The sequence below is a fragment of the Ranitomeya variabilis genome, chromosome 2, assembly GCF_051348905.1.
Source record: "Ranitomeya variabilis isolate aRanVar5 chromosome 2, aRanVar5.hap1, whole genome shotgun sequence".
NCBI classification, from domain to species: domain Eukaryota; kingdom Metazoa; phylum Chordata; class Amphibia; order Anura; family Dendrobatidae; genus Ranitomeya; species Ranitomeya variabilis.
In genome coordinates, this window is record NC_135233.1 from 962454494 (window position 1) to 962478707 (window position 24214).

The following is a 24214-nucleotide window of genomic DNA, read 5'->3' on the forward strand; positions in this document are numbered from 1 at the left end:
TCAAGTGCTTCACAGAAGTTTATAATGCAGAGTCGTAAAAATAAAAAATATTTTTTTTTCCCACAAAAAAGATTTTTTAGCCCCCAAGTTTTTATTTTCACAAGGGTAACAGGAGAAATTGGACCCCAAAAGTTGTTGTCCAATTTATCCTGAGTACGCTGATGCCCCATATGTGGGGGTAAACCACTGTTTGGGTGCACGGCAGAGCTCGGAAGGGAGGGAGCACCATTTGACTTTTTGAGCGCAAAATTGGCTGTGGCGTTTAGAGACCCCCTGATGTACCTAAACAGTGGAAACCCCTCAAATCTAACTCCAACCCTAACCCCAACACACCCCTAACCCTAATGCCAACCCGATCCATAATCCTAATCACAATCCTAAGGATAATCGCAACCCTAACCCCAAAACAACCATAACCCTAATCAGAACCCTAAATCCAACACACCCCTAATCCTAATCTCAACCCTAACCTCAAACCTAACCCTAATCCCAATACACCCCTAATCCCAACCCTAACCTTAACCCTAATCCCAAACCTAACCCTAATCCCAAACGTAACCCTAATGCCAACCCTAATCCAAACCTTAATCCCAACTCTAACCCTAACTTTAGCCGCAACCCTAGTCCTAATTTTAGCCCCAACCCTAGCCCTAACTTTAGCCCCAACCCTAATCCTAACTTTAGCCCCAACCCTAACCCTAAATTTAGCCCCAACCCTAACCCTAAATTTAGCCCCAACCCTAACCCTAAATTTAGCCCCAACCCTAAGGCTACTTTCACACTAGCGTCGGGCTCGAACCGTCGCAGTGCGTCGGGCCGAAGTCACCGACGCTAGCGTTGTCTCCGCCGCACAACGGGGGCAGCGGATGCATTTTTCCAGCGCATCCGCTGCCCCATTGTGAGGTGCGGGGAAGTGCAAGGAGGTGGGGGCGGAGTTCCGGCCGCGCATGTGCGGTCGGAAAAAGCGGACCGTCGGGAGCAAAAAACGTTACATGTAACGTTTTTTGCTCCCGGCGGACCGCCACAACACGGCGCAAGCGTCTCACGACGGTTGCGACGTGTGGCAATCCGTCGCAATGCATCGCAAATGTTAGTCAATGGAGAAAAAACGCATCCTGCAAGCACTTTTGCAGGATGCGTTTTTTCTGCAAAACGACGCATTGTGACGGATTGCAGTTAACGCTAGTGTGAAAGTAGCCTAACCCTAAATTTAGCCCCAACCCTAACCCTAACCCTAACCCTAAATTTAGCCCCAACTCCTCTAGCTGCCGGCCGGCAGATCATGGCGGGTGCACTGTGCATGCGCCCACCTTTTTCCTACAGAAGGAAGAAGACGGCGGCCAGAAGAGGACACAGGAGGACCCAGGGACACCGGTAAGTATGTGCGATCACATCAGAGGACACAGAGAATTACACACCGCTTTTTTTTTTTTTTGCGGTCGCCGGTAAACAGTTAATTACCGGTGATCACAAAACAGGGGTCGGTAAAAACCGACCCCGATCATGTTCTTTGGGGTCTCGGCTACCCCCAGCAGCCGAGACCCCAAAGATCTCCTGAGTGCCGGCCGGTGGGCGCACTGCGCATGCGCCCGCCATTTTTTTGCCGGAAGAAGATGGCGGCGCCCATCGGGAGCCACGAGGATCACTCGGGGAGACAGGTGAGTATCGGGGGGCTATCGGGGGTGATCGGGGACCCCATTTCTCTGTCCTCTGATGTGCGATCACATCGGAGGACAGAGAAATTAAATGGGAAATCGCGGTTTTTTTTTCTGCGACCGCCAGTAAATGGTTAATTACCGGCGATCGCAACTCGGGGGTCGGTAAAAAAACCCCGAATCATGTTCTCTGGGGTCTAGGCTACCCCCGGTAACCGAGACCCCAGAGAAAATCCGACTCTGGGGGGCGCTATTCACTTTTTCCACAGCGCCGTTAATTAACGGCACTGTGGTTTAAGTACCCTTAGCGGCCGCCGTTAAAAGGCGTATCGGCGGTCGTTAAGGGGTTAAAGGTCCCAAATTTTGTGCTTTGAATGTAGACAGATATGCAATAAAGTTGCGAGTGTGACTTCAGATAGAGCTAACAATTGCTTTGATGGTATTTCCAATGCTTAAAGAAGTTAGCCCACTTTAAGAAAAGTGCCCCCCCAAAGTTTGACTGCAGTTGTGAGGTCACATCAACCAATCACTGACTCTGCTGATGTCACATGGGCCGCTGACCTTCCAGGTTGGCTGCAGCGGTAAAGTGGGTAATCAACAGGACATTACCACTGCAGCCAAAGCACAAGCTAGAACAGCAGCAGACAAGCAGGCTCTGGACCAAGGGAGAACTAGTAGTATCAGACTTTATGCTACACGTATGCAATCCTTTGGGGACCACTTACATTTAAATAGTTAACCTCTTCAAATTGAAAAAAAAAAACCACAAGAAAACATTTCCTAACATGACACTAAATCTGGGTGCACATATTGGTGTGTGACTCATACATGAGAGAGTAACATTTTGTGCAGAAATATATTGAAAATACTTGCCTCCAGAGTTAAGATATCGTTTTCCACTGCGCACCACCGGGTACTTGTCAGCTAATCTTTTATCAGGCCATATCAATCCCTCGGCAGCAAATACAACCTTATGGTTTGATTGCTGAAAGTTTCTAAGTAATTCTTCTGGGCCGCCAGCAAAGATAACATCGTAACTGAAGGAAAAATCATTGCAACAAGGTTAAAAATTACCAGTTACCAAGAGTTAAAATTGGTTGATAAAACAGTATTTGATTTGTTAAAAAATAATACTATCAAAAAAGCACATTTTTTGTGGGTTTAAATGGGAATATCAAGGACTATTTTATTTTTTCTTATGGGCTTAAGAATGTACCTGCCTGCACCGATCTCTGCCATCTCAGAGTGCTCCTGGCAGCAATTTTGCCACTTCTGGTGACATCATATCAACAAAGTAGCTTCTTCTCTTCAACTCTATTCCGTCAATGAAGTGTTACTGCCTAGGTCATGGTGGTTGACAGTAGTCCAAAGCAGACTGTCAATCAGCATGATGTCGGTAATCACACCCAGTGGACAAAACAGCCCAGAAGAGGAACAGCTGCTCTGTTGCCGTGGGGTCAAATGAAGCAGAATTGCTGGCAGCAGTGGTCCATGTTTGCTCTGAGCCGATGCCGGGCAGAACAGGCAGGTAGTTAGCAACTTCATGCCTAAAAGTTCTTAGCCCCATAAGAAAAAAATATATAAACAGTCTTGGATAACCCATTTAGGACACAATAATAAATAAATGCAGTGATTGGATGGTTGCTTTAGACAACTTTGACAGTGAAAAATGGGTTCTGTGTTGAACTTTTCTTGACCTTTAGTAGTAAAATCCCAAGGCTGCACACACAAGCACGTTGTCAGCAAAACAGTCAAACCTCAACATCCCCTCATGTAACTGTTAGGGCACATTAACAAAATAGGCGAGAGTGAGCTGTATAGGGACATCACCAAAGCAACAGGACCTGGTGGGAAAACATAGGAATGGCACTTCATTTGAAAAAGTTTGCATAATGGTCAGTACAAATTGTCTCTTCAGAGAGGAAGAGGACTAGAACTCTAGTGCCACCTATTGGAAGCAACAATCCTAAGAGTCAATGTCAACCCTTTAATGAGCCTTGTCACATGACTTCGGATAATAGCCAAACCAGAATCTCAAATTTGCAGACACTGTGTTTTGGGGTACTGCCCCTCGTCAGTGCAAAGTGGAGTTCTGGTTTGGCTGATTGAGAGGCGTCTGACCGGGATCCAAGAAGTATAGTTTCTCCTTGCGGAGAGTGACATGATAAGCATGTCGAGGTGAGGAGACTTAAAGTCACAATGCTCCTCTGGGAAATATGAAATTGTCTCTTCAGAGAGGAAGAGGACTAGAACTCTAGTGCCACCTATTGGAAGTAGCAATCCTAGCAGTCAATGTTGACCCTTTAACAAGCCTTGTCACATGACTTGGGATAATAGCCAAACCAGAATCTTAATTTGCAGACACTGGTTCGGGGTACTGTCCCTCGTCAGTGCAAAGTGGAGATCTGGTTTGCCTGATTGAGAGGCGTGCGAATTTAAGTCTCCTCACCTCGACATGCTTATGTCACTCTCCGCAAGGAGAAACAATACTTTTTGGATCCCGGTCAGACGCCTCAATCAGCCAAACCAGATCTCCACTTTGTGTTTCGGGGTACTGCCCCTCGTCAGTGCAGTGTCTGCAAATTGAGATTCTGGTTTGGCTATTATCCTAAGTCATGTGACAAGGCACGTTAAAGGGTCGACATTGACTGTTAGGATTGTTACTTCCATCCAATAGGTGGCACTACAGTTCTAGTCCTCTTCCTCTCTGAGGAGACAATTTGCATATTTCCCAGAGGAGCATGTGAGGGGTCGAGTTCCCGCCTCCGCACAGGGGGAATCTTGAACCATCTCCGCTGCAGTCTCCCATTCTTCTCCAGCCGCAGTGGAGCCTGCACAGCAGAGACGTCAGTCCCAGCATCTGGCTCAGTCCCAGAGACGTCTGCTCGCCGCTGACCAGTATCCAGCATCTGGCTCAACCTGATAAGGTGCAGATTACTGCTGCCTTTCCAGGCTCAGCCATTGTAGCCAGTACTGGTCAGCGGCGAGCAGACGTCTCTGGGACTAAGTCCTGCTTTTCCCCTTCTGAGCATGCCCAGGGTAAGACCTCTCACTAGAGGTCGGGGGTCACATGTTCAGGTACTGCAGCAGCTCCCATTGGTCCTCTAGGAAGGTCCTGAAGTTTCTCAGGTACTGTAGCAGCTCTCATTGGTCCCCTAGGAAGGTCCTGAAGTTGCTGCAGCTATAAAAGTTTTGCATGGCCGCATGGCCATGCGCTAGTATTAACCTAAGTTATGAGCTCAGCACCAGTGTGGTCATGCTTGCATGTGGTCAGGGTTCAGCTGAAATAAGCCCCTAGAATACCGGCACCTCTGGTGAGGAGTTTTGTGTGTGCTATGCTGACTGCATGACCACTGTCGGCTCTATTAGGTAGCTGTTCCCCCGTGAGGTAAACAGGGCACAGCGTTCTCTTTCTCAAGCGAATCTGTGAAGTAACAGAGTCTGCTTATACTGCGATATAGCACTGTCTTTTACTAGCAGCAGGTTATTTCATGCACGGTGGAAAAAGTTTGGGCACCCCTATTAATCTTAAGCTTAATGTTTTATAAAAATAGTTTTTTTTTTGCAACAGCTATTTCAGCTTCATATATCTAATAACTGTTGGACAGTAATGTTTCTGCCTTGAAATGAGGTTTATTGTACTAACAGAAAATGTGCAATCTGCATTCAAACAAAATTTGACAGGTGCATAAGTATGGGCACCTCACCAGAAAAATGACATTAATATTTAGTAGATCCACCTTTTGCAAAAATAACAGCCTCTAGTCGCTTCCTGTAGCTTTTAATGAGTTCCTGGATCCTGGATGAAGGTATATTTGACCATTCTTCTTTACAAAACAAATCCAGTTCAGTTAAGTTTGATGGTCGCCGAGCATGGACAGCCCTCTTCAAATGATCCCACAGATGTTCAATGATATTCAGGTCTGGGGACTGGGATGGCCATTCCAGAACAGTGTAATTGTTCCTCTGCATGAATGCCTGAGTAGATTTGGAGCGGTGTTTTGGATCATTGTCTTGCTGAAAGATCCATCCCCTGCGTAACTTCAACTTTGTCACTGAATCATGAACATTATTGTCAAGAATCTGCTGATACTGAGAGGAATCCATGCGTCCCTCAACTTTAACAAGATTCCCGGTGCCGGCATTGGCCACACAGCCCCAAAGCATGATGGAACCTCCACCAAATTTTACTGTGGGTATCAAGTGTTTTTCTTGGAATGCCGTGTTTTTTGCCGCCGTGCATAACGCCTTTTTGTATGACCAAACAACTCAATCTTGGTTTCATCAGTCCACAGGTCCTTCTTCCAAAAAGAAATTGGCTTCTCCAAATGTGCTTTTGCATACCTCAGCCGACTCTGTTTGTGGCGTGCTTGCAGAAACGGCTTCTTTCGCATCACTCTCCCATACAGCTTCTCCTTGTGCAAAGTGTGTTGTATAGTTGACCGATGCACAGTGACACCATCTGCAGCAAGTTGATGCTGCAGCTCTCTGGAGGTGGTCTGAGGATTGTCCTTGACTGATCTCACCTTTCTTCTTCTCTGCCTTTCTGATGTTTTTCTTGGCCTGCCACTTCTGGCCTTAAAAAGAACTGTACCTGTGTTCTTCCATTTCCTTACTATGTTCCTCACAGTGGAAACTGACAGGTTAAATCTCTTAGACAGCTTTTTGTATCCTTCCCCTGAACAACTATGTTGAATAATCTTTGTTTTCAGATCATTTGACAGTTGTTTTGAGGAGCCCATGATGCAGTCTATTCAGTAGGACTATCAGCTGTGTATCCACCAGACTTCTGCACAACACAACTCATGGTCCCAACCCCATTTCTAAGGCAATAAATCCCACTAATTAAACCTGACAGGGCACACCTGTGAAGTGAAAACCATTTCCGGTGACTACCTCTTGAAGCTCATCAAGAGAATGCCAAGAGTGTGCAAAGCAGTCAAAGCAAAAGGTGGCTACGTTGAAGATCCTAGAATACAAGACATAATTTCAGTTGTTTCACACTTTTTTGTTAAGTACATAATCCCACGTGTTAATTCATAGTTTTGATGCCTTCAGTGTGAATTTACAATTTTCATAGTCATGAAAATACAGAAAAATCTTTAAATGAAGTGTGTCCAAACTTTTGGTCTGTACTGTATATATATATATTGAAGGAAATAATTATTTTATCCCCTGCTGATTTTGTAAGTTTGCTAATTTTACAAGTAGGTTAATTTTAACATTGAGTGAAAGAATATCAAAAATAAAATCCAGAGTATAAATTATATAAATTTATTAGCATTTTGCAGTGAGAAATAATTATTTGATCCCCTACCAACCATTAAGACTTCTGGCTCCTACAGACCAGTTAGATGCTCCTAATCAACTCGTTACCTGCTTTAAAAAGACAGCTGTCTTACATAATCACATTTATAAAAAAGACTCCTGTCCACAGATTCAGTTAGACTCAAACCTCTACAACATGGACAAGACCAAAGAGCTGTACAAGGATGTCAGGGGCAAGATCATAGACCTGCACAAAGCTGGAATGGGCTACAAAACCATAAGTAAGACGCTGGGTGAGAAGAAGACAACTGTTGGTGCAATAGTACGAAAATGGAAGAAATACAAAATGACTCAATCGACATTGATCTGGGGCATCATGCAAAATCTCACTTCATGAGGTATCCTTGATCCTTGTGGCCCCAGCTGTTAATTATCTCAAGGCAGATGGGACCACAGTCACCAAGAAAACCATTGGTAACACATTACTACGTAAAGGTTTAAAATCTTGTAGTGGCCGCAAGGCCTCCCTGCTTAAGAAGGCACATGTGCAGGCCCATCTGAAGCTTGTCAATGAACACCTGGATGATTCTGTGAGTGATTGAGATAAGGTGCTGTGGTCAGATGAGACAAAAATTGAGCCCTTTGGCATTAACTTAACTCGCCGTTTTTGGAGAAAGAGAAATGCTGCCTATGACACAAAGAACACCATCCCCACTGTCAAGCATGGAGGTGGAAACATTATGTTTTGGGGGGGTGTTTCTCTGCTAAGGGCATCAGACTACTTCACCACATCAATAGGAGAATGGATGGAGCCATGTACCGTAAAATCCTGAGTGACAACCTCCTTCCATCTACCAGGATATTAACCCCTTACCGATCTCTGCCGTTCTATTACTGCAGAGGTCGGATCCCCTGCTTTGATGTGGGCTCTGGCAATGAGCCCGCTCCAAAGCCGGGACATGTCAGCTGTTTTGAACAGCTGACTTGTGCCCACAATAGCGGAGGGTTAAATCGCGATTCACCCGCCGCTATTAACTAGTTAAATGCTGCTGTCAAATGCTGACAGCGGCATTTAACCGGCGCTTCCAGCCGCGCGGCTGGAAATGCTCGCATCGCCGACCCCCGTCACATGATCGGGGGTCAGTGATGCATCGGCATAATAACCAGACGTCTCCTTGAGACCTCTATGGTTACTGTTGCCTGCAATTCAGCTACATAAGAGCGATCTGATGATCGCTGCTATGTAGCAGAGCCGATTAGGCTATGCCAGAATCTATTGAAGGCTATTGAAGCATGGTAAAAGTAAAAAAAAACATTTAAAAAAAATATGAAATAAAAAAAATATAAAAGTTTAAATCACCCCCCTTTCGCCCCATTCAAAATAAAACAATAAAAAAAATCAAACCTACACATATTTGGTATCACCGCGTTCAGAATCGCCCGATCTATCAATAAAAAAAGAATTAACCTGATCGCTAAACAGCGTAGCGAGAAAAAAAATTAGAAACGCCAGATTTACGTTTTTTGGTCGCAGCGACATTGCATTAAAATGCAATAACGGGCGACCAACAGAATGTATCTGCACCAAAATGCTATCACTAAAAATGTCAGCTCGGCATGCAAAAAATAAGCCCTCACCCAACCCGAGATCATGAAAAATAAAGACGCTACGGGTATTGGAATATTGCGCAATTTTTTTAAAAAAAAATTTTTTAGCAAAGTTTGGAATTGTTTGGTGTCTATGAACTCGTAATGACCTGGAGAATCATAATGGCAAATCAGTTTTAGCATTTAGTGAACCTAGCAAAAAAGCCAAACGAGTGTGGGATTACACTTTTTTTGCAAATTCACCGTACTTGGAATTTTTTTCCCGCTTTCTAGTAGACGACATGCTAAAACCAATGATGTTATTCAAAAGTGCAACTTGTCCCGCAAAAAAACAAGACCTCACATGGCCATATTGACGGAAAAATAAAAAAGTTATGGCTCTGGGAAGGAGGGGAGCGAAAAACAAGAACGCAAAAACGGAAAAGGGCAAGGTATTGAAGGGGTTAAAAATGGGTTGTGGCTGGGTCTTCCAGCAAAACAATGAAGCAAAACATACAGCCAAGGCAACAAAGGAGTGGCTCATAAAGAAGCACATTAATGTCATAGAGTGGCCTAGCCAGTCTTCAGACCTTTATCCCATATAGAAAACTTAAGGAGAGAATTGGAACTCTGAGTTGCCAAGCGACAGCCTAAAAATCTTAATGATTTAGAGATCATCTGCAAAGAGGAGTGGACCAGAATTACTCCTGACAAGTGCGCAAACCTCATCAACTACAAAAAATGTCTGACTGCTGTAATTGCCCACAACAGTTTTGCCATCAAGTATTGTCTTGTTTGCCAGAGGGATCAAATACTTATTTATACAATGTGATTTTCTGGATTTTATTTTTGATATTGTACCTCTCAATGTTAAAATTAACCTACCCTTAAAATTAGACTGTTCATGTCTGTCAGTAGGCAAACTCACAAAATCAGCAAGAGATCAAATACTTATTTCCTTCATATATATATATTTATATATTATATATAGCACTAACAAAAAATGCAAAGAATGTATAGTCATACAGAGAGACAGAGAGCAGCATGGCTCTGGAGATTTCTGTTGTAGTTTTTATGCTCTATGCAACTCGAGCTTATAGTAATGAGCAATAGGAGTTCTATTTTTTACCTATTTTAACACCTTAAAATTTGATAAAAGTTAGGACTAAAAATAAATGTGTTCCAGACAGCAATAATTAATTTGGTTTTGTGAAAAGCTCTGAGTTAATCCTGGAACTAGGAGTTGACGAGCAGTAGTAAACTTCAGTCTTTTTAACCTCACATCTGCACCTGATTAGAGGGGGGCACAGGTGGATTCTTCCACTTTTCAAACTTAATTTTTTTTTTTTTTTAACTCTGACTCCATGTGGTTGCCATGAAATATACTGCAGTAGATTAAGGATCTGGTTGCAACTTTCAGACAGCAAAAAAAAAATACAGTAATCAGTCATCTCACGGTTCAGAAATGTCGCCTTTCTATACCAGTCTTATGCCATCATTAGAGGAAATGACCAGTAAACTGCCGCTGTGCATGTAAAGAATAATGTTCCGCAAGCCGCAGACATGTGGGCTGCATTTTACTGTTCAGCTATGAAAAACATACTTTCCTTCCACTTGTAAATGCCCAAGTCTGTGATAGTGATTTAGGAATAAACACCAAAATGTCCCCTAAGGAGGGAGGAGGCTAGAAGGGGTGGTTGCTCTTGTAGAAGAATATTCATATAACATTTGTTTCCTATAATGTAACAATGCCAGGAAGATAGATACACTTTCCATCTATAAAAGGAGTTGTCAAAAATAAAAAAAATCATAGATATGACCAAGTAATATTGCTTTTCCCTTGTATTATGTGTCAGTGACGTACTGTATTTTGTGGATTTTAAAACGCACCAGATTAAAAGACGCACCCCAAATTTTGAGCAGAAAAATAGGAAAAAAAGCTTGTTTTAATAAAATGGTGGTGCTTCTTGTAATCCAAGCGTCTTATTGCTTATCGGGGTTGGAGGCTGTGGTGAAGCGAGATCCCAGGGTTGCTGCTGGAGGAGGCAAGATTGGAGCGTTGCTGCAGGACACAGGCTGGGATGAGGGGGTGTTCGGATGTGCGGCACGCCACTGCGGGTGTTCTTTGCTGCGGGGGCTCTGCTGACATTTTGTGGAAGCCCAGAGCCTCCTCACTTACATGGTCTACTATGCGGTGGACTCTGGGAAAATGGCTGCAGAGAGCGGCGCATGTGCAGATGGAGATCTCGTCACCAAGGTCTTGGGAGAAAAAAAGTGCGCCTTATAATCCAAAATATGCAATATTTGTCTTTCTAGCATTAAATGTTAAATATCAGGAAATGACCTATTTAAAAATGATTTTTTGTGTTACATATGAAAAAAGTTGCCCATTTTCTTTGATAAAACACGCATTAACATTTTAAAAATATAAAACTAAAAATCATGCACCCTTCACACATGCCACTGCAAGATTTCTATTCAATTTTTAATATAAATTGAGTTATGAAAATTAAACAAAATATCTCAAGTTTTTAAAAATATGTTTAAACACAAAAACCGGATTTAAACAGTATGTCATTTTCTTATATGTTCCCTTTAAATTCTACCAATGTGAAGAGCTGCTGGGTGCCCCAACGGTATATGCCTTTGGTTGGGGAACACTGGTCTGCATTAAGTTGCCCTCTTCTGTAGACCAACATATACTAGTAAAATGTGCACATCTGAAGTTTAGCAGAAAAGAGGGAAAAATAACATGTCTTTTAAGCCATTGCTATAGAGTGGAAATATTTATTTCTCCAGTCACCTTCCACGAAAGCAGTATCAGAGGATGTCTCCCCGTCCTAATAGGGGACAGGAAACAAAGAGGTTAAATACCCCTCCCCTTCCTGCAACCATCAGTGTTTTTTCCTGTCCTCTATGGGGCATGGAGAGGTTTCCGATAGTGCTGCCGTGGCCAGCGATCAGGAGCGCTGTTACCTTTATGCCGGGCAGTCGAGGTCGGGGGCTCTGCTCTCCTCCTCCTGTGACTGCTCCCATCTCCGCATTCGCCGCGTGACCTGGTACCCTCTATCCCGCTTTTCCTGCGCCTCTTTGTGTGGGGTAAAGCAGGGCGGTGAAGTGCACCGGGGTCCTCCTGTAGCTCCCCGGCATTCTCCTCCCTCCTTGCTGCTGCCGGAGGCTGCGCGTGCACCGGAAGTGACGCTCCCGGACTTCCGGTTTTGTCCCTATGCATTCCACCCTGGAGCGCACCGGCCGGCGTCCTTGTCCAGCAGCAGCCATGATGGGAGTTTTCTTTGCATCACCCCCAATGAACCCTAGGGAGGAAAAATGATAAGATGCCCAGCCGCAAGTGTGGTGCATGTGCGTCCAAGCTTCCCTCCGCTTATAAGAAAAAGTTCTGCCAACCATGCACGGATGAAGTGCTATGTAATGAACAGCCCTCTCTTCTGGACAGCATCAGAACCCTCATCAGACAGGAGGTTCAGTCCTCTATGGTGGCCCTTTCCCAGGCCCCGACACCACAGCCCCCTCCTCCTAAGAAAAGATAGCTTCTGTGGATTCTGACTGACTCAGGCGAGATCCGTACCTCGGGTTTGGAGTACATTTGGGAGAATGAGGGTTCGACTTCCACCCCAGACCAGATAATTAAAAAAAAATTGATTCCGAAGATATGGAAGAGCTAATTACTATGGGGAGGGGCACCATGGGGGTGGAGGAGGTAGTGAGCCACTCAGCTCAGGATGATATGTTTGGGGGGTTAAAACCCAGGTCACCAAAAGGGTTTACCATACATGAAAACATTGAGAATCTTGTGTTTCATGAATGGGGCCTACCTGAGAAAGGTCTGAGTGTCCCATCAGAGTTAAAGAATCGCTTCCCTCTTGATGGGGACTGTTCTTTATGGGAGATACCTAAAGTAGATGTACAGGTGTCCAGGGTAACCAAAAAGACGGCTCTTCCTTTTGAAGATTCCTCTCAGCTCAAAGATCCTATGGATCGGAAAATCGAGAGCTTGTTAAGAAAATCCTGGGACACATCCACCAATCTACTAAAAACAAATGTGTCCTCAACATGTGTTGCCAGATCCCTACTCCTCTGGCTACGCACATTAGAAAATCACCTTTCTCGGGGGACTTCAAGGGAAGAGATACTAAACTCTCTACCTCTACTTCAGAAGGCAACGGGGTTACTTGCGGATGCCTTCTCTGAGTCTGCACGTGTAGCCGCTAGGTCTGCAGTTCAATCCTGGGGAGGTGACATTACCTCCAAGTCCAAACTATGTGGTATTCCTTTTCAGGGACATTATGTGTTTGGACCAGCCCTTGATGAAGTCTTAGACAAGGCTACAGACAAAAAGAAAGCTCTTTCAGAGCAGAGAAGCTCTAGGAAACGCTTTTTTCATCCCTCCCGTGAGCAAGCTCCACAGAGAGATTACAAGGGTAAAGGTAAAACAGGTCGGTGGAGTTACCCAAAAGTGGGTAAAATCAGGAACATCCTTGTCCCTCAACATCAGCAGGTCCCTGAGAAGCAATGACTGTTCTCCGATCGGCGGCCGACTCTCAGGCGTTCTCTCCCAATGGCAGGCCATAACCACAAATCAGTGGGTCCTGCGTACCATACAGGAAGGCCTGAGGTTAAAATTCAAGAGTCCTCCTCCTCATCGCTTGACAATTACCTCCCTACAGTCTCCACACCTTCGAGAATCCCTGACTTCAGATCTTCAAGGTCTGCTTCAGGCAGGGGTGATTTCCCAGGTACCATATCAGGAAATGGGAGAGGATCACCATTGTCACCTATTTTTGGTAAAAAAGGCCCTCTGGGAAACACCGGATCATCATAAACCTGAAACTCCTAAATCAGGTGATCAAATATCGAAGATTCAAAATTGAATCAATCAGATCAATAATCCCCCTTTTTGGTCAGGATTGGGTAATGGCTACGGTAGATCTGAGGGACGCATATTATCATGTGTCGATCCATCCTGACGACAGGAAGTTCCTCAGATTTGCAGTTGCTCAAGACCATCGGGTCAGCCATTATCAATTCAATGTCTTTCCATTCGGAGTCTCGTCAGCTCCATGGGTTTTTACCAAGATCATGTCAGAAGCAGTGATCTTCATCTGACAACAGGGGATCTGAATCATCCTGTATCTGGACGATTTTCTTATTGTCGCTCCATCCATTCCTCATCTGAATCTGGATGTGATGAAGGTTCTGGATATCCTGAGATCCCTGGGGTGGATTCCGAACTTAGAAAAGTCGGATCTTCATCCGTCTTCGAGAAAAAAATTATTGGGAGTTCTTCTGGACTTGGGGGAAAGACTGTCCTTCTTACCCAGGGACCATCAACTCGACCTCGTCCAGAGGATTTCCAGATTCAGGAATCAGAGGACCCCAACCTTAAGAGACTCGATGTTGATCCTGGGCTCTTTGACGTCATGCATCCAAGCAGTCTTCTGGGCCCAGAACCACACAAGAGTCCTTCAATCCCACATCTTGCTGCATTTGAAAGGACGCCAGAATGCATTAACCAGGAAGATTTCTTTCCCCAGTCACGTGAAATCCTCCCTTTCATGGTGGCTGAACTCCCAAAACCTTCAACAGGGAGTCAGCTGGGATCAACTTCCTCTGAAGGTGCTCACAATGGATGCTGGGGCGCCGTAGTAGAAGGATCCCATTTTCAGGGGTTGTGGCACCCAAACATCAGGTCCAGCTCCTCAAATCTGAGGGAACTAAAAGCCACATCTATCCTCATACAAGGTCACCATGTACGTGTAATGTCCGACAACCAGACTACAGTAGCCTACCTCCAACACCAGGGAGGCACGAAATACACCAGCCTGAAATTAACCGCTGCAAGGATTTTTTCCTTGGTGGAAAAACATCTCCTATCCATCACAGCAGTGCACATAAAGGGATCAGACAATGCCCAAGCGGACTTCCTCAGCAGGAGGGACTTCCATCCAGGGGAGTGGTCTCTAAACCAAGAGGTCTTCCTATCCCTGGTCCGGAGGTGGGGGAAGTCCCAACATGGATCTGTTTGCCAACAGTCAGAACACGAAGTCGAGCACTTTCTTCTCCCTCAACCCCTCAAGCGAACTGCAAGGACTGGATGCCTTCTCCCATCCTTGGAAGTTCGCTCTGGCATACGCCTTCCCACCAATTCCTATTTTAGCAAGAACACTACAAAAGATCCAGGCAGACCGAGTCAACGATTCTGGTGGCACCGATGTGGCCACGAAGAAGCTGGTACGGCACATTGACAGGCATGTTTTTAGAGGGCCCGATACTTCTGCCCCAGATAGTCGACCTTCTTCAGCAGGGACCCCTGCTACACCCAGACTTACACAGGTCGAAACAGGAGGCCTGGTTACTGAGGCAGAGATTCTGAGAGCCAGAGGTCTCTCAGATGACGTAATACAGACCTTACAAAAAAGTAGGAAACCAATAACCAACACCATCTATGGCAAGGTTTGGAAAAAATTTTCATCCTGGTGTTTCCCAAACAATCCCGATCCATTCTATCCCAATATTGCACAAATCTTAGAATTTCTCCAGAGGGGACTGGATCTAAGACTCTCACCTAGCACCCTGAAGGTTCAGATGTCGGCACTTAGTTCCTTCTTTGATCAGGATTTAGCAAGCCACCTCTGGGTTAGACGTTTCATGACATCTGCAACTAGGATTTGCCCTAGGCTCCATGTCCAGACCCCTCCTTGGGATTTGAACCTAGTCCTGAAAAGTCTGACCGGGGACCCGTTTGAACATTTATCAACCATCAGCTTAAAAATCCTGACCCTTAAGACCGTCTTCCTAGTAAAATCACTACCGCTAGGCGTATAGAAGAGCTGCAGGCCCTGTCTGTACAGGAGCCATATTTAACCATCACTATGGATAGCATAATCTGTAAGCTAGACTGTTGTGAAATTGGATTTTGGGCTCCCCCGGTGGCCACTGGTGGAATTGAACTGGTGTGCATCATCCTCTCTGTTCACCTGTTTCCATCAGGATGTGGGAGTCGCTATTTAGCCTTGCTCCTCTGTCACTTCCATGCCGGTCAACATTGTAATCAGAAGCCTTTCTGTGCATGTTCCTGCTGCTAGACAACTCCCAGCTAAGTTGGACTTTAGTCCTTGTTTGTTTTTGCATTTTGTTCCAGTTCACAGCTGTAGTTTCGTTTCTGTGTCTGGAAAGCTCTTGTGATCTGAAATTGCCACTCTGATGTTATGAGTTAATACTAGAGTCTTAAAGTAATTTCAGGATGGTGTTTTGATAGGGTTTTCAGCTGACCATGAAAGTGCCCTTTCTGTCTTCCTGCTATCTAGTAAGCGGACCTCAATTTTGCTAAACCTATTTTCATACTACGTTTGTCATTTCATCTAAAATCACCGCCAATATTTGTGGGGGCCTCTGTCTGCCTTTCGGGGAAATTTCTCTAGAGGTGAGCCAGGACTAGATTTTCCTCTGCCAGGATTAGTTAGTCCTCCGGCCGGCGCTGGGCGTCTAGGGATAAAACGCAGGCTACGCTACCCGGCTACTGTTAGTTGTGCGGCAGGTTTAGTTCATGGTCAGTTTAGTTTCCATCTCTCCAAGAGCTAGTTCTTATGTTTGCTGGGCTATGTTCTCTTGCCATTGAGAACCATAACACTAGACCCTTCCTTCATGCCTAAGGTGGTCTCGGATTTCCACAGAAGTCAGGATATCGTTTTACCCTCATTCTGTCCAAATCCCTCTAATCCGAAGGAAGAAGCCTTTCACATCCTGGATGTCCGCAGGGTGGTTCTTTTCTACATCCAACAGACTGAAATTTGGACGATAGACCAAAACCTATTCGTCCAGTTAACAGGATGGAATAAAGGCAAAAAGGCAGCTAAAAGTACAATCGCTAACTGGATCAAACAAGCCATTTTGTCTAGCATATTTATCTCAGAAGCTTGCACCCCCGGCATTGCTGAAGGCCAACTCCACCCATTCAGTCTTGACTTCCTGGGCAGAAAGAGGGAATGCATCATCTGAGCAGATATGCAGAGCCGCCACCTAGTCGTCAGTCCATACATTCACCAGGCACTACAGACTAAATTTCAATAGGGACCTATCGTTTGGCAGACGCGTTCTGCAGGCAGTTGTCCCTCCCTAAGAAATTAGTTGTTGGCATTACTCCGATACTGCTGTCGTGGAAGGTGACTGGAGAAAATAGAATTAGTCTTACCGGTAATTCGATTTCTAGGAACCTTCCACAACAACACTAATTTCCCTCCCTATCTGATATTCTTATTGGATGATTCCTGCTCTTAAGTGGTAACTATACATGCTACGGTGTCCAGAAAAAAACACTGGTGGTTGCAGGAAGGGGAGGTGTATTTAACCTCTGTTTCCTGTCCCCTATTAGGGCGGGGAGACATCCTCCGATACTGCTGTCATGGAATGTTCCTGGAAACCGAATTACCGGTAAGACATTCTATTTTCTAGCAGATTCAAGAATTTCACCTTCACAGAATTGTTTCATTATCCCGATGTCTGACAGGTTTTTACTTGTCATCGCTAATAAAAACCAGCTGTAGTCAACTGTCAGATATAGTGCTATTCATCAGACCCCCGGATTTATAATTCCAGTACATGATATCATTAGGAATAGGAACAACAGTAACCATTAGTAACAAAGTCCCAACCTACATGTCTTCTACTGTGTACAAAGCTGTCCATGATATATGGTCATGTTAGTGATATCCATGCCATGTTTTGTATATTATTGAGAAACAGGATTAATGTATTTAGGAAAATGCAAAAATTAGCTCACACGCCAAGACATATATTTACATTTCTTTCATCCAGACAAGTGTCCTCTGGAGTTTAGTTTATGTTAAACTTGGGTGTAAAAGAAAATTCAACTGTTTAGAGAAAGTTTTCCATTACTGGTTGGACACGAAATGTGAAATAATAGCAAATATTGAATAAAAGAGCTTTACAGCTCACAGGTTACTTGACTTCCATTTACATATTTGGACTATTAAAGTCCAAAAATAAAAATTACACACAGCATTTACTTTATAAATGTTCTATACTCTAAATACGCGGCCAAATGACCTGGCAATAACAATTTACAAGAAAACGTATGTTTTTTTCCATTTAGAAATTTCAGGCAGCAATATACAGGTTATAATCAATATTGCTGCAGTAGTAGTAGAATATCAACATTATAAAAGGGATTAGAGACTCTAAAAGGGAAAACATATCTTTACACATGTAGACTGGGGTACTAAAAAATTGGATTTTATAAAATGAGAACAATTGTTTCATGGTGAAAACATGAATAAATGGGTTGTCAAAACAAAAACAAAAAGAACGAAAACAAACAAACAAACAAAAAAGACATTTCTGTCTGGAAAAAGTGTAAAAGAGAGAAGATGGCTAATGTCCCCTGAAAATACTGTGATCTGCCGTACTAATGTGTTTAATTGGTCTGATGCGTCATCGGTACAGAAATGCTGCACACCGTTTAATTTGGTTTATTGAAATTCCTCCAACGTACGGCTATGGAAGCTAAGAAAGTTGGCCTATCCAGATGGATGGAGTAGGCTTAGGGCTTAATAGGAGAGTTACTTAATTGCTACTGTTAATTACCAAGTATCTGGTTACAGGAAAAGTGAGAGACTGAGCAGCAAGTAGAAGACCTAGTAAGGTCTGGATGGCATACTTCTAAACTAATCCAGTGATTAGATGCGGAGTATAGCTGGTAACACCTAAGACCAAGACAAAGATGTGGAAAGTGAAGTAAGGCACTTCAGTGGTAATGAGACAACAGTCAAGAAGGGCAGCCATGGGTTTGTAGGAACCCGAGACAGCATGGTGACAAGGACAGAGGCACGGCTCACCTGGCCTTGGAATTTAGAAGTCTAGATAGCCAAACATAGCACAGATATTACATTGGCGGTGGGCCATAGGTAGAAGGAAAGGAAAATGCTATGAGGACAGATGGCGGGACGGTGACAACAGATCAGTAACTTCTGGATGCTGTACAATAACTGTGCCACCACATAAAATTGCTAAGCCTGTAACTCTGTTCAGCACTGCAGATGTATTATACAGAAAATAGCAGGTACATGTGCTACATTATTATTATTTATTTATATAGCACCATTAACCCCTTAGTGACGGAGCCAAATTTTTGAAACCTGACCAGTTTCACTTCATGTGGTAATAACTCTGGAACGCTTCAACAAATCCTAGAGATTTTGAGATTGTTTTTTTTGTGGCACATTATACTTTATGACAATTATAAATTTAGGTCGATATGTTTTGTGTTTTTTTATAAAAAGTATCAGAAATTTGCGAACAATGTAAAAAAAATTAGCAATTTTCAAACTTTGAATGATTATCCCTTTAATCCAGATAATCATACCACAGCACAACATTAATAAATAGAATTTCCCACATGTTGGCTTTATATCAGTGCCATTTGTAAAATGTTCTTTTATTTTGTTAGCATTTTAGGATGTTTAAAAATGTAGCAGTAATTTTTCATTTTTTCAAGGAAATTTACAAAATGTATTTTTTTAGGGACCTATCCATGTTTGAAGTGCGTTTAGGTGTCCCATATATTGGGAAACCCCCAAAACTTATACAATTTTAAAAACAGCACCCCCTGACATATTGAAAACTGCAGTCAGGTAGTTTATTAACCCTTCAGGTGATTTTCAGGAATTAAGGCAAATTGGCATCAGTAATGAAAAAGTGTATTTTTACCACCTAAATGCCTCTAACTTCTGAACAGGTTACAACAGCCGTCAGACTAAGGGTGTGTGTCCACGGTCAGTAAACGCTACTTGTTTGACGCTGCGCAGAGCTGAAGCTTCAAACACGCAGCGTCCAGATGTTCCAGCATAGTGGAGGGGATTATTTGAAATCCCATGTCCACTATGCGTGGAAACCCGCACGCGGCGGGCCTGCGACTCCGGACATGCTGCGCGTCTTTTCAGATCGCAGCATGTCCGTACACCTTGCGGGGACGCAGCGTCCCCGCAAGGCATAACACAGGGCCCTATGGGAGGGGGGCGATGATCCCGGATGTGTACAGTTAACACATCCGGCATCATCGCGTCCCAGAAGGGGGAAGGGCTTAGCGCCGAGCTCCTTCGCCGCTCCAGAGATGCCGCCGGCCATCCTGAAAGTGGACACGCAGCCTAAGGCTGCTATTTGGTCATGAATTGCCATGGCAAACATCAGGACCACAAAATGATGATCTGAGGGCACCAATTGGGATAAAGAGCAAGCCCCCACACTCTGATAACCATTTATATGATGTAGTCACTTGTTGTGAATTTGGTTTTTGGGCTCCCCCGGTGGTCACTGGTGGTACTGGACTTGTGTGCTTCACTTTCTCAGTTCACCTGTTTCCATCAGGATATGGGTGTATCCTATTTAGCCTTGCTGCTCAGTTATTCTAGTGCCGGCCATCAATGTAACCAGAGCCTTTCTGTTGCATGTTCCTGCTTCTAGACTACTATCAGCTAAGTTGGACTCTTAGTCCTAAGTTTGTTTTGCATTTTTGTTCCAGTTCACAGTTATGTTATTTTTCTGTAGCTGGAAGCTCTTGTGGGCCGAAATTGCCACTCCGGTGTCATGAGTTGACACATGAGTCTTAAAGTAATTTCGGGATGGTATTTTAATAGGGTTTTCAGCTGACCGTGAAGTTCCCTATTGTATCTTCTTGCTATCTAGTAAGCGGACCTCGCTTTGCTGAACCTACCTTCATACTACGTATGTCTTTTCCTCTGAACTCACCGTCAATATATGTGGGGGGCTTCTGTCTCCTTTTTGGGGGAATTTCCCTAGAGGTAAGCCAGGTCTGTCTTTTCCTCTATTAGGGTTAGTTAGTCCTCCGGCTGGCGCTAGGCGTCTAGGGATAAAACGTAGGTACGTCACCCGGCCACTGTTAGTTGTGTGGTAGGTTTAGCTCACGGTCAGCTCGAGATTCCATCACCCAAGAGCTAGTCTGTTGTTTAAGTTCTCTGACGTTCCCTTGCCATTGGGAACCATGACAGTATGGCCGGCCAAGGGTTAAAACCGTTGGCAGAAGAAAGGAGAGAAAAAGAAGTCTGCAGATTTTTTTTTTATTTTTTTTTTCCTCTGAGCTTGCTCTATAGTTGACTTAGTTGCATTTCTGCTCTAATTGCAGCCTTTGTCTCTCTCTCTGCTTCTAATCCTTGAATGGCTCTGATCTCACCTGATTAAAATGGATCCTCAGAGTTTGGCTACAGGTTTGAATAATCTTGCTACGAAGGTTCAAAATTTACAGGATTTTGTTATTCATGCTCCTATATCTGAACCTAGAATTCCTATACCAGAATTTTTCTCCGGGGATAGATCTCGTTTCCTGAATTTCAAAAATAATTGTAAATTATTTATTTCCCTGAGATCTCGCTCCGCTGGAGATCCCGCACAGCAGGTTAGGATAGTAATTTCCTTGCTGCGGGGTGACCCTCAAAACTGGGCATTTGCATTGGCACCCGGGGATCCTGCGTTGCTCAATGTGGATGCGTTTTTTCTGGCTTTGGGGTTGCTTTATGAGGAACCTAACTTAGAGATTCAGGCTGAAAAAGCCTTGATGGCCCTATCTCAAGGGCAAGATGAAGCTGAAATATACTGCCAAAAATTTCGTAAATGGAATGAGTGCGCCCTGGCGGCGAATTTCAGAGAGGGTCTCTATGATGCCATTAAAGATGTTATGGTGGGGTTCCCTGCACCTACAGGTCTGAATGAGTCCATGACAATGGCTATTCAGATTGATCGGCGTTTGCGGGAGCGCAAACCTGTGCACCATTTGGCGGTGTCTTCTGAGAAGGCTCCAGAAAATATGCAATGTGATAGAATTCTGTACAGAAGCGAACGGCAGAATTTTAGGCAAAAAAATGGGTTGTGCTTCTATTGTGGTGATTCAACTCATGTTATATCAGCATGCTCTAAACGTACAAAAAAGGTTGATAAGTCTATTTCAATTGGCACTTTACAGTCTAAGTTTATTCTGTCTGTGACCTTGATTTGTTCATTATCGTCAATTACCGCGGATGCCTGTGTCGACTCGGGCGCCGCTTTGAGTCTAATGGATTGGTCCTTTGCCAGGCGCTGTGGGTTTGATCTAGAGCCTCTGGAAGTTCCTATACCTCTGAAGGGTATTGACTCTACACCATTGGCTAGTAATAAACCACAATACTGGACACAAGTGACTATGCGTATGAATCCAGACCATCAGGAGATGATTCGCTTCCTTGTGTTGTACAATCTACATGACGTTTTGGTGCTCGGATTACCATGGTTACAATCTCATAACCCAGTCCTTGACTGGAAAGCTATGTCTGTGTTAAGCTGGGGATGTCAGGGGGTTCATGGGGACGTACCTTTGGTTTCCATTTCATCATCTATTCCCTCTGAGATTCCGGCATTTTTGTCTGATTATCGTGATGTTTTTGAGGAGCCTAAGCTTGGTTCACTACCTCCTCACAGAGATTGCGATTGTACCATAGATCTGATTCCGGGCAGTAAATTTCCAAAGGGTCGTTTATTTAATCTATCTGTACCTGAACATGCTGCTATGCGAGAATATATTAAGGAGTCCCTGGAAAAGGGACATATTCGTCCTTCTTCATCTCCCTTAGGAGCCGGTTTTTTCTTTGTATCTAAAAAAGATGGCTCTTTGAGGCCGTGTATTGATTATCGACTCTTGAATAAAATTACAGTCAAATATCAGTATCCTCTGCCACTGCTGACTGATTTGTTTGCTCGAATAAAGGGGGCTAAGTGGTTCTCTAAGATTGATCTCCGTGGGGCGTATAATTTGGTGCGAATTAAGCAGGGGGATGAGTGGAAAACCGCATTTAATACGCCCGAGGGCCATTTTGAGTATTTAGTAATGCCTTTTGGTCTTTCAAATGCCCCTTCAGTCTTTCAGTCCTTTATGCATGACATTTTCCGTGAATATTTGGATAAATTTATGATCGTGTATCTGGATGATATTTTCATTTTTTCGGATGACTGGGATTCTCATGTCCAACAGGTCAGGAGGGTTTTTCAGGTTTTGCGGGCTAATTCCTTGTGTGTGAAGGGTTCTAAGTGTATTTTTGGGGTTCAAAAGATTTCTTTTTTGGGGTACATTTTTTCCCCCTCTTCCATTGAGATGGATCCTGTCAAGGTTCGGGCTATTTGTGATTGGACGCAACCTTCTTCTCTTAAGAGCCTTCAGAAATTTTTGGGCTTTGCTAATTTTTATCGTCGATTAATAACTGGTTTTTCTGATGTTGCTAAACCTTTGACTGATTTGACCAAAAAGGGTGCTGATGTTGCTGATTGGTCCCCTGCTGCTGTGGAGGCCTTTCGGGAGCTTAAGCGCCGCTTTTCTTCCGCCCCTGTGTTGCGTCAGCCTGATGTTACTCTTCCTTTTCAGGTTGAGGTCGATGCTTCTGAGATCGGAGCTGGGGTGGTCTTGTCGCAGAAAAGTTCCGACTGCTCCGTGATGAGACCTTGTGCGTTCTTTTCTCGAAAATTTTCGCCCGCCGAGCAAAATTATGATATTGGTAATCGGGAGCTTTTGGCTATGAAGTGGGCTTTTGAGGAGTGGCGTCATTGGCTTGAGGGGGCTAGACATCAGGTGGTGGTATTGACCGATCACAAGAATTTGATTTATCTTGAGTCTGCCAGGCGCCTGAATCCTAGACAGGCGCGCTGGTCGTTGTTTTTCTCTCGGTTTAATTTTGTGGTCTCATACTTACCAGGTTCTAAAAATGTGAAGGCGGATGCCCTTTCTAGGAGTTTTGAGCCTGATTCCCCTGGTGATTCTGAACCTACAGGTATCCTTAAGGATGGGGTGATATTATCTGCTGTTTCCCCAGACCTGCGACGGGCTTTGCAGGAGTTTCAGGCGGATAGACCTGATCGTTGCCCGCCTGGTAGACTGTTTGTTCCTGATGATTGGACCAGTAGAGTCATCTCGGAGGTTCATTCTTCTGTGTTGGCAGGTCATCCCGGGATCTTTGGTACCAGGGATTTGGTGGCTAGGTCCTTCTGGTGGCCTTCCCTGTCTCGAGATGTACGAGTTTTTGTGCAGTCTTGTGATGTTTGTGCTCGGGCCAAACCTTGTTGTTCTCGGGCCAGCGGATTGTTGTTATCTTTGCCTATTCCGGAGAGGCCTTGGACTCACATCTCTATGGATTTTATTTCTGATCTCCCGGTTTCTCAGAAAATGTCTGTCATCTGGGTGGTGTGTGACCGTTTTTCAAAGATGGTCCATTTGGTGCCCTTGCCTAAGTTGCCTTCCTCATCTGAGTTGGTTCCTCTGTTTTTTCAAAATGTGGTTCGCTTGCATGGTATTCCGGAGAATATCGTTTCTGACAGGGGGACCCAGTTCGTGTCTAGATTTTGGCGGGTGTTCTGTGCTAGGATGGGCATTGATTTGTCTTTTTCGTCTGCGTTCCATCCTCAGACTAATGGCCAGACTGAGCGAACTAATCAGACCTTGGAGACTTATTTGAGGTGTTTTGTGTCTGCGGATCAGGATGACTGGGTTGCCTTTTTGCCGTTGGCGGAGTTTGCCCTCAATAATCGGGCTAGTTCTGCCACTTTGGTTTCTCCTTTCTTTTGCAATTCGGGGTTTCATCCTCGGTTTTCTTCCGGTCAGGTGGAGTCTTCGGATTGTCCTGGAGGGGATACTGTGG

General features: G+C 44.3%; 1 protein-coding gene across 2 annotated transcripts in view; it reads right to left on the minus strand.

The window, feature by feature from the left end:
- Nucleotides 1-24214, minus strand: part of PLOD2 (procollagen-lysine,2-oxoglutarate 5-dioxygenase 2) — a 229774-nt gene that overhangs the window by 107277 nt on the left and 98283 nt on the right. For both annotated transcript variants that reach the window (XM_077290813.1, XM_077290812.1), the window contains exon 4: nt 2529-2692. In XM_077290813.1, coding sequence (XP_077146928.1) covers nt 2529-2692 — 164 coding nt within the window. The remainder of the gene's footprint in view (nt 1-2528; nt 2693-24214) is intronic.